The sequence below is a fragment of the Sinocyclocheilus rhinocerous genome, unplaced genomic scaffold (genome assembly GCF_001515625.1).
Source record: "Sinocyclocheilus rhinocerous isolate Xijiao unplaced genomic scaffold, SAMN03320098_v1.1 scaffold760, whole genome shotgun sequence".
Taxonomy (NCBI): domain Eukaryota; kingdom Metazoa; phylum Chordata; class Actinopteri; order Cypriniformes; family Cyprinidae; genus Sinocyclocheilus; species Sinocyclocheilus rhinocerous.
Window position 1 is genome coordinate 646,232 of NW_015667422.1, and position 10,216 is coordinate 656,447.

Below are 10,216 nucleotides of genomic sequence, written 5' to 3' on the forward strand. Positions count from 1 at the left end.
CCATCATTGCTTCCCGACTTGTCCACTATGCAGTTAAGGAGGACGTTTCTACTTTCGGTTATCTAGCTTTATGAAGGCAGATAAACACTCATACAGCTAGATAACCAAAGATAGCAACTACCTCCTGTCAACACTTTTTTTAAAATGTGGAACATCTCATAAAGTCGACCTGATGAACGAAAACAGGGTTAATGCGCAATAAACAAATTACACTCTGTTTTTATAGACCTGTATATGCTGTTAACAAGTCAAGTGTTGAATGGATTTACGAGGTTCTCCAGACCTCCAGCACGTGGTGAAGACATAATCCACAATAGTCTAGGCCTGAAGTTGCGGTGTGGGTGCGTTTCAAATGGAGTCTTTGGAGTTATTGTCAGGCTTCCCATTCATCAATCCGATTTAAAGGGATTTGGTCCCTTCTGGTCACCAATAATCCTTAGAAATGACGATTATTAGGTCTAACCATTTCATTTGGCTCGTTAGGCCCCAACAATCAGACAGTCATCACACCTCCACATGCCTACATCACCATGCATCATTTCATCTTCAGTTCGTGCGTTATAATTCCGCAAACTGCAGTAGGTAAGGCCTTTTAGCCCACCGTTTAATATAAATCTTACTTTCCTCCCCAAAATGATGCAGTTAAGAAATAAGACCCAAATAGCTTATAATGTTCGTATTATTTTTATTTAACAAGGACTCGTGTTAAATATATTTCAACAGTTCTGTTTTGCATTATAAACTATGAAGCTGTTTCTTGGCTGTGCTCAAGCGTGTCTACTGAACCCACGTTTCCCTCACGCAAATGTGACGTAAATCTATTGTTAATTACATTTGGTCTTGTTTCTAAGTGATGCAAATGATAATTTTTTTTCCGTCACGTATATGCATATTGTATTATAAAAACTATAAGCATGCATTATAATGTCCGCAAATAGCCTAAATAAATGTAGAGCTATATAATTGTATTTATAAATATAAATACATACAAGAGTAGTGCAATAAACATGCTTTACCAAAATCAAACGCCACTAATTACACAATCAAGTTAATAAAGGGCTAAAGTCCTGCAGACATACAAGTGTGTAGTGTATATAATCCAAAATGATTGTAAAAATGTCTTCTTAGTTGTGTAGTAGTTACTATGTCGCCTATTCATATTACTGTTAACGATACACACGCTACATATTTCACGAAAATGTTCCAAACATTCTAGATGCACCTGCTGAGAGTGTACAAAGTACAGAGGGCCACATGCACTTACCAGCGAACACGGCCTTGTCTGTCACATGGGGTCAGTTATAAGCAATTCACGTAAAATGTTAGGATCGTACATATATGCATGCATTTTTACATATACGCATATATTTATAAATTAAAGTCAACTTATAGACTACTAAGTTACTAAGAGTTATCGTGACCAAAACAATTCAGGGATCCAAGCTGTGCTATGAGTCAATTCACGTTTACAAATACGAGTACGCAGAAATAATTGAGACAATTGAAAAATCTTACTTTTAACAATTGACGTGCATATTCCTCTCTGTCAGAAAGTAAGCTACGAGTGGCCGTGTGTCGCGGACAAATAGAGGTTCCCGTGCGTCTCGCGTTGAAGAACATCTAGTCAAAAGCCCAACTCTTCAGTGCGTCTCTTCAGCGATGCGTTTTCCATTCAAAACTCGCAGTCCTTGAGGATTCAGCCATCGAATGTTGCGTCTCAGCCATCCAGAGAACGGAACAGGCAGTTTAATTTCCAAGATGGGGAATTCCTCCCTTGAAAAGCATGCTCACAGTGTTCATGCATGGACGTGAGAGGAGATGCAACGTTTACTTGATGGAACCACGCACGAGTGTAACCTGCATGCGATTGTCTCATTCCCTTCCCTCCTGCGCTGTGGATGTGATGTTCTCTCTCTCCAGCGTGAGAGAGTCTAGTTTCGGACTAAATGCATCCTCCTCTGGCAGTTCTCTCCTGCAGTGACGTCACTCCAGCAGCAGGCAGCCGAGCGACCAATCACAATCCCACGCGCGTGCTCCCTGTCTCCGCGTCTCTCTCTCTTGCGCGCGAGCTTTCCAGGGTTTGCTGAGTGGCGCGCGGGACAGAGTGTCGCCTATAGGTTGCAAAGTTCCTATAGTAACCTAAAATGAATTAAGTTATGCCTATAGTTTCAGCATTGGCCTAAAATAGTTGCCTTTTAAAATGAGTAAGAGGTTTATTCAATTCAAAATATGAAACTTTGTAATGTAGGTAGGCTTTATGCATTTATCATTTCAATTTTGCAACATACCTTTACATGGCAAATCACTATACGTTTATCTTTGTGTGACTGCGATCTGTTACTCTGTTATCATGTGTCTATTTGTCTCCAAGTATACTGAAGCTTCTGGAACCGATGAAAAAATCCTTGTAATTCAATAAAGCTGATTCTGGGTCTACGGAAAATACAAAATACAAGTGTAAGTACAATCATGTTTTAAAAATATGTCTGATAACAATATGCAGTTTGTTACAGGAGAAAAATGGCACTGTTATAGGAGAAAAAGGAGAGCAGATATTTCCCGTATACGTTTTGTTCTTGTCTCTGATGACTTGTTAGGTTTCCACTGTTGCATTCATTCTTTTTATTCAAACATGTAACAGAATAGCACAAAAAAGTTACATTTCTTATTGTTGCATATGTTACAACTACATATTTTATATTGCTACTATATTGCTACAGACAGTATATTTAGGTTTGATTCAATATTTGCCTCAATTCAGACTTTATGGCTTGTATTATAGGCTATAGAGTTTTTAACTTGAAAAGAAACACAGGTATACAGAAATAAATAATTTAAGGCGCGAGCGTGCGCAAAAGATTCAATTGGAAACTGGTCAGCTATATAAATAACTAGCTATTTCTTGAAATCCACTGCATCTGTTTGCTCTCATCGGCCAACTGTAGGCTATATTCCTTTATTTCATTTTAAAAAATGTTGCATGACAGATATTTCAAACATACACTCCATTTCTACACCTCATTTGGTTTAAAATAATTTACTTATTGTCTGTATACAATATGACATTATGAGCGCCAGTGCTTACTGCATTATTATTATTATTATTAGGCTTCGTTATTTTTTTCATGACTCTTACAATATCGATTTTTTTAAACAAAGAAAATTTAAAAGCAATCTTCGCTTTATAAGTAGCCTATTAGAATAGCTTTATAACATGGGTATACGCGCACGCACACATTTATATGAGTGTCAATGTATAATTAATCAGTAAATGACAAATTCATGTGTGCATCTTATTGGGCTAAAAGCAGAAGAATGACCATTCCGACAGCGGATGGAGACTAAATGCTGATATTTTCTTGACCCCAACACGCGTAATGGAGTGTGTTTAAGTGAAGAGTCCGCTCTCTTCATTCACAAAAGGTCACTTGGGTTAAATGAATGTGACTGTTGACCGAAGTGTGTCGTGCCCTGCAGCTGTGAGTGTTTGGACATACCACTGTTACAGCACTTACTTGTGTTGATTTGAACCTGCAGCACTAAACATTACTTTAACCAGACAATGAACCTTCAGTAATATCAGAAGAGCGCATTGCTTTTTTAAAGGTTTTTAGACTGTCATTTTAAAATTGCAAACAGGATTAATGGGAATAACTAAAAATACTCAATTTTACACCACAGTCTCCATGTTACATTAGGCTACGCAAGTAACTGGGCTAATGATAGCCTATACATGTTCTTAATATTTAAGATTTGTAAAAACGTATTGCTTGCTATCCTTAATGCTGTAGCTAATAGCATATGATATGTGGACACTGATGTTGCACTAATGTTACTCAAGTGTTGCAAGGCCTTTTATAATCCTGTAGCATAAGTTTGCCAGCGCTTAATGATGGACATGCGACGCGTGCCAGCTACAGTCTTGACATCAGCGACCCCTGGCGGTGAGTTTTCTCTTTATCAAGCGCGGATTCAGGCGCTTTATACTATTACGTTTCTGTCCAAATAAATACAAACAGTTAATGGTTTCAAAGAATTTATAAAATTGTGTAAGTTCTGTGTAGACAGTCCTATTTTCCATGTTTTTGAAGTTTAAAGAGATAGAATGAAAGTCTCAAGATATGCTGCAGCGTTGGATTGTAATCGGCAACATGTTACCATTGATTTCCATTTAAAATTTAGAGATAGCGTGTCACCCTGCTGTAACAAACACAGAAACGGCACCATTTTATTTTATCATCTGGTCGAAGAAAACGATATAACACGATACATTTTATTTAATACAATCTAATCTTACAAGTGCGTATTGTACGTGTCAATTGCTGGGTTTAATGTTACTATTTTTTCCCCCCATTTTTATGTCAAATTACGTTTATTTAGGCGGCGCAGTAATCTCTAATCATCACTAATTTGCGATCATTTAGACAATTTGTTTATAAAAAGCAGCTACTTAATTTCCTACAGTCTCTATCATTCACCCTGCTGTAACAAACACAGAAACGGCACCATTTTATTCTATCATCTGGTCGAAGAAAACGATATAAAATTCGATACATTTTATTTAATACAATCTAATCTTACAAGTGCGTATTGTACGTGTCAATTGCTGGGTTTAATGTTACTATTTTTTCCCCCCATTTTTATGTCAAATTACGTTTATTTAGGCGGCGCAGTAATCTCTAATCATCACTAATTTGCGATCATTTAGACAATTTGTTTATAAAAAGCAGCTACTTAATTTCCTACAGTCTCTATCATAAATGTAGTACAGAATAAACGGATACAAAGAGCCAAAGTAGACAAATACAATCTACAGTTTCTCTTTGTTTTCTTGTCATTAAAGGTCGATTTTACACATTTGTAAACTGTGTTTCATTGTCATTCATTTATGCCTATATTTAATTCAATTTATCAAAAACTTTCTGTCCTTAATGACTCGTTACGTTGCTCTTCTGATAAAAAAAATTAAAACACAAAAATAACAAGTAGCACTAAACATTAGACATAAAACATCCTTAGACTTCTGTTTTCGAACACTATTTTAAGATCAACTTTCTCACAGAAAAACGTTCCGGTGGGTGAAGTTCACAAAGATATCGCATTCCTGCGGTCTAGAGCAGAAACTCTTAAAGTGTGGTGTCATACCGCCACCTGGTGGCTTTTTAGGCTACGCAGCATCACATTGTGATTATCTGTAAATACATTTCAATTTAAATTCAATTCAGGTTTATTTGTATAGCGCTTTTCACGATACAAATAGTTGCAAAGCAAATTTACAGCAAATCTAAAGTAAAACCTTTTGCATTGATTATCACAACTTTTGTTGATATTGAAGTGTTCTAGCTAAACAATTTAAAGGGATAGTTCGATCTTCAAAATATCTTCTTTTGTGTTCAACATAAGAAAGCAACTCATACAGGTTTGGAACGACATGAGGGTGATTAAATTATGACAGAATTTTCATTTTTGGGTGAACTATCCCTTTAAAGTGGCCTATCCTACTATGTGCTGAAAATAAGTTGGTGAAGAAACTCTTATTGCTAACAAAAATCCATGTATCATTTAAATAAATAGTGTAGCCTATAATAAGCTCATTTCTATCTTTGTGACTCACGAACGACATCAGGTACATTACAAGCTTTGTGATAGGCCTATCCTCAAGAGACTCAAAACCGCGACCCCGGCAGGATTCGAACCTGCAATCTTCTGATCCGAAGTCAGACGCCTTATCCGTTAGGCCACGAGGCCTACGGGATATTATCGCAGGTCACGTGTCACACCGCGACCGACAGAAAACCTAGAGGGCGCAAGCTCGATTCTTAGCATCAAGTGTCACTTCTCCAGATGGTCCAGAAGAGGGCGCACACAGACAAAAGATCACTTACTTTCGAAGCGAGACGTTTTAGTCGTCGAAATAGTCGTTTTGAGACAAATTTTCAGGTTTACCCAGGCAGTTGCACCACTGCAAACTATTTAGCCTGTAATTGGGTTAAAATCGGACACTTTTGCTGTTAGTAAAAATGAGCAAAAATGCTCGCAGCTATCGCCGCTGCGTAGTACAAACGCTAAAGATGTTATTTTACACATCTCTGCTGACGGCATTACGTTTTACGCCATTCTTTAATACAATTTAAGTTTCAATACATATACGTACAGTATATAGACTCCCATCAAAACACTGTCTTCATTCGGGCCAGTGGCGCAATGGATAACGCGTCTGACTACGGATCAGAAGATTCTAGGTTCGACTCCTGGCTGGCTCGATTGATCTTTTTCAAAATCATGTATATACTTTACAATCTTACTTCTTAGTTGTTCATTTATTTTTCATTTTTGAATAAAATATTATCTAAAGTCTTTTTTTATTTTCTGTGAAGGCATTTTATTTTTATTTTTTATTTATGAAAGAAAAGTCCTTTTACATTCACTAAAAGTGTGTCCAAGAGTGTCAGAAACCTAAAACAGTTGAATAAAAAAAAAGTGCTTGAAATGTGACTGAATGAATCAAAAGTGCATTTCAAGGATGATTGATAACTACAGAGTACAAATAAACAATTAACAATCAATCAGTAATCTTTAGCAATAAAAATGACATGCAATATTCTGAAAACCGTGGATTACTGGTACAATACTGAAGATACCAACTGTACAAACTACACTGGTTTTCTCCGAACATCAATTATTGCTGAATTGGAATGAAGTGGTCCTGTGTTGAGGCTCAGTCTCCTTAATTCTCTCCGTGGTCTTGTGAGGGGCAGAGAGGCTGTCCCGCTCCAGTGTGTGGAATTCATACGGGGTTGAATTATTTTGTTATTTGGCAGTTCACAACCTGCTCTCTGCCTGAGCTCCTCCATGCTGTACTGGTCCTCCGTAGGGAGTGAAGAGCGCCTCCATGTTGGTGGAAGAGGGGCATGTACCAGCTCTCGCATCTCTTCTCTTGACTTCTGAACTCTCTCTGCTTCAATGGTAGACTTAGCATCTTCAGTAAGTCTGCCCTGGACCGCACCTGAAAGCTGACTGTCACAGTTTGGACCTGAGAAAAGGTGTATAAAACATTTAACAATCAAGCAACAAACAAATGGAGCCCCGCTGTGCTGATTCACACACAGATGATGATTTGCAGATTCAGATTCAATAATAAACTTGTACATTTTAAACATTCAAGACTTTTTGTGCACAGTTGTACATCTGTGAATTGTATTTTGTGTTTGTGAAACATTTTTTTGCATGTGAATTTGCTTTCATGCCTGTGAATTTGGCTAAATGGTCAGTGGATAATGGCTTAAATGACTTCAGAAAACTTGAATATGATGCACGACTCATATCAACTACTCTTTAATTATGCTTTTTTGAGCTTTGATAGTAATAAGTGGGGGGGGAACAAAAACAAAAAAGAGATTCTGGGTGAGATCTGGGTGAGTCACTTTCAAAGAAAATAATAGGTCTGAACAACAAAAGATATAAACTGTACAAGAAATAATAAAGAAAGCAGTTAACTTTATTTATTCATTACAAAAAAACTGAAAACTCAGAATTTTATTTAGAAGCTGCTTTTACTTCCATAGAAAAAAAATGACTGAAAAATAATAAAATATATCGAGAAACAAACAAATGAAAATGTGTTGGCTAAAATACTAAACATTTAAAAAACTGTTACTGAATAACAGCAGTTCTCACCTTGTTCTCCAGCATGATTTACAGGGCCACATATTTCCCTTAGTTTGATGTTCAGCTCCTGATTGGCTATTTTGCAGAAGTTCAGCTCTTTGCTGAGGTTGTGGATCAATCCCTCATACTGCCGCTGTCTACCAGCCAGACCCTCATCCATTTGCTCTGGAACCACAATAAATTGCCAATACGTTCACCTTATATGCTCATAATGATTTGTGAATTCATCGGTGATAATTGTCTCATTTTTAACACCAGCAGTTCAGAAATATTTCTACAGCTGCCATAAAAACAGATGTTCTTCAGTCTTGTTTTGCACCGAATTACATAACACTAGCAATGTTCTATAACCAAGAATAAATAACGATAAATAAAATCTAGTAAATGTGCTTAAAGGAATACTTAACCCAAAAATTGTCATCATTTACTCACCCTCAGATTTTGGTTAATCTTTAAAACACAAATTAAGATATTTTTAACATAACCTGAGAGGTTTCTGTCCCTCCAGTGAAAGTCCAGGTAACCAAAACTTAGAAGATCCAAAAAGGTCATAAAGGTGTCGTAAAACGAATCCACATGAATCAAGCGGTTTTAATCTTGTGTCTTGTACGATCGCTTTATATGATGAATGGATTTATATTTGGGCTTTTATTTGGTATGTTTGCCAAATGTGACCCTGGAGCACAAAACCAGTCTTAATCACAAATGTGATGTGCTCCATGTGTGTTAATCATTGTTCAGATGTAAATAAAAGCCTAAATTAAATCTCTACATCAAATTTAGTGATCGTATCTCTTCACTTGAATTAGGATTAAAACGCTTAATTCACATTGATTTGTTTTTTGAGGGCTTTATAGCTTTTTTTGGATCTTCTAACTTTTGGTTTCCTGGAGTCTTCTGGAGGTTTCCTTAAAAATATCTTAATTTGTGTTTCAAAGATTAACCAAAGTCTTATAGGTTTGAAACGACGTGAGGGTGAGTAAATGATGACCATTTTCCTTTTTGGGTGAACTATCCCTGAAAGCTGCAGTAGTCAGGGCTCAAACCTCGGCACTGCTGCAGCAGTAGCTGAATGTTTCTCTCGTGTTCCTTCTGCTGCTGGGTGAGTCTACGGTCTGCCTCGAGCTGCTGTCTTTCCAGAGCTGCTTCCAACCACCCAACCAAGTTCTGCTGTTCCTCGACTCTCAGCTCCAGCTCAGCTAGAGCCATCTGCAGCCTGCGCTCCTCCTCACGAAGAGACACGACCTTTACAAAACACACAAAGCGTTATAACAGTCACATTCTTAGCTGAAGTGGAAGGTCAAGTGAATAAACAAATATTTAAATTTCAATTTACTTGTAAAGCGCTTTTCACAATACATGCTGTTCCAAAATCACACAATTACACAAGTCTTCGCCTTTGCCTAATGTGTTAAACAGCTAAAGTTACTTATATTAAAATAATGTGAGAAAACGTGTCTACATTTGCCAAAACAGAGTAAATGTGACCACACAGGCTAGAAGCTAACGTGTGGCTGTGATAAACACAGACGTGCAAGTGTTGTTATTGTTTAACAGGGATTCAGTGCTGCATTACGTTTGGAAACTATAATAGATCGTACCTCTTTGAATAAAACTCACCACCACGAACAACTACACTAAAGTGTCACCCTATAACTTCACAAACGAGATAATTTGAGGAAACTCAGATGCCGTCTGACCTTATCAAAGTATTTACAAAGCAGAGCTCTAGTTTCAGAGGCGGACAGGTAGGCGAGTTTAGCCATCAGGTTCATCTCCCATTGGGTGAGCATGCTGCCTGACGCCCGCAGCTGCCTCTGTCTCTGGGTGATCGCCTCGTTTTTGTACTCGATAGCAGCATCCAGAGCCTCGATGGCCTCGTCCAGCTGGAACAGTGTTCGTTCTTCCTGATGTTTAACAGAGGACAGTGCAGCTTTAATAAATTTAATTTGAACATCATGCAGACAACGTTGGTCTTGAAGTTTTTACACCAGAAGTTTAAGAGCTCTAAAAATCTAAAGCAATAATTTGATTAGGACATTCTAAGTCATATAGTGTATTTCCAGCTAAAGTTAGTTAAGATATTCTAACCCTAAAACTTTAATAATTCTAAAACTCTGAAGCATGCAAACAAGGCCCACATCAAAAACCAACTCAAGCATATTAAACATCAAACACAGATGAGGAGAGGTTGAGTTTGGAAATTGAGAAATATTAAATATTTGACAAATTCTTCATATTTATTCATATACTTCAAGGTATGTTTTTTTTTACGCTGTGCTGATTCACACACGGATGATGATTTGCAGATTCAGATTCAATAATAAACTTGTACATTTTTAACTTTCAAGACTTTTTGTGCACAGTTGTACATCTGTGAATTGTATTTTGTGTTTGTGAAACATTTTATGAATATGTATTTTGCACATGTGAATTGCTTTTTGGTAATACATATATACAGTGGGTACGGAAAGTATTCAGACCCCCTTAAATTTTTCACTCTTTGTTATATTGCAGCCATTTGCTAAAATCATTTAAGTTAATTTTT

The 10,216-nt window shown here is 37.1% G+C and overlaps 1 protein-coding gene and 2 non-coding genes across 6 annotated transcripts in view; 1 reads left to right on the plus strand and 2 right to left on the minus strand.

The window, feature by feature from the left end:
- Positions 1 to 5,675: 5,675 nt before the first annotated feature.
- On the minus strand, positions 5,676 to 5,748 carry trnar-ucg (transfer RNA arginine (anticodon UCG)). Its single transcript has one exon. It is a non-coding gene; the product is annotated as a tRNA-Arg (tRNA).
- A 442-nt stretch (positions 5,749 to 6,190) lies between these two features.
- trnar-acg (transfer RNA arginine (anticodon ACG)) lies at positions 6,191 to 6,263 on the plus strand. The gene has a single exon. It is a non-coding gene; the product is annotated as a tRNA-Arg (tRNA).
- Positions 6,264 to 6,404: 141 nt separating this feature from the next.
- The window catches only part of LOC107733953 (kinesin-like protein kif7), a 36,720-nt gene continuing 32,908 nt past the window's right edge, over positions 6,405 to 10,216 (minus strand). For 2 of the 4 annotated variants that reach the window (XM_016545818.1, XM_016545816.1), the window contains exons 16-19: positions 9,369 to 9,575; positions 8,715 to 8,913; positions 7,678 to 7,833; positions 6,405 to 7,033 (exon numbers count right to left, since the gene is read on the minus strand). In XM_016545818.1, the coding sequence (XP_016401304.1) occupies positions 6,654 to 7,033; positions 7,678 to 7,833; positions 8,715 to 8,913; positions 9,369 to 9,575 (942 nt within the window). In that variant the 3' untranslated portion in view covers positions 6,405 to 6,653. Of the gene's footprint in view, positions 7,039 to 7,676; positions 7,834 to 8,714; positions 8,914 to 9,368; positions 9,576 to 10,216 lie in introns of all 4 variants that reach the window. The other 2 variants (XM_016545817.1, XM_016545815.1) reach the window with 1 other exon arrangement.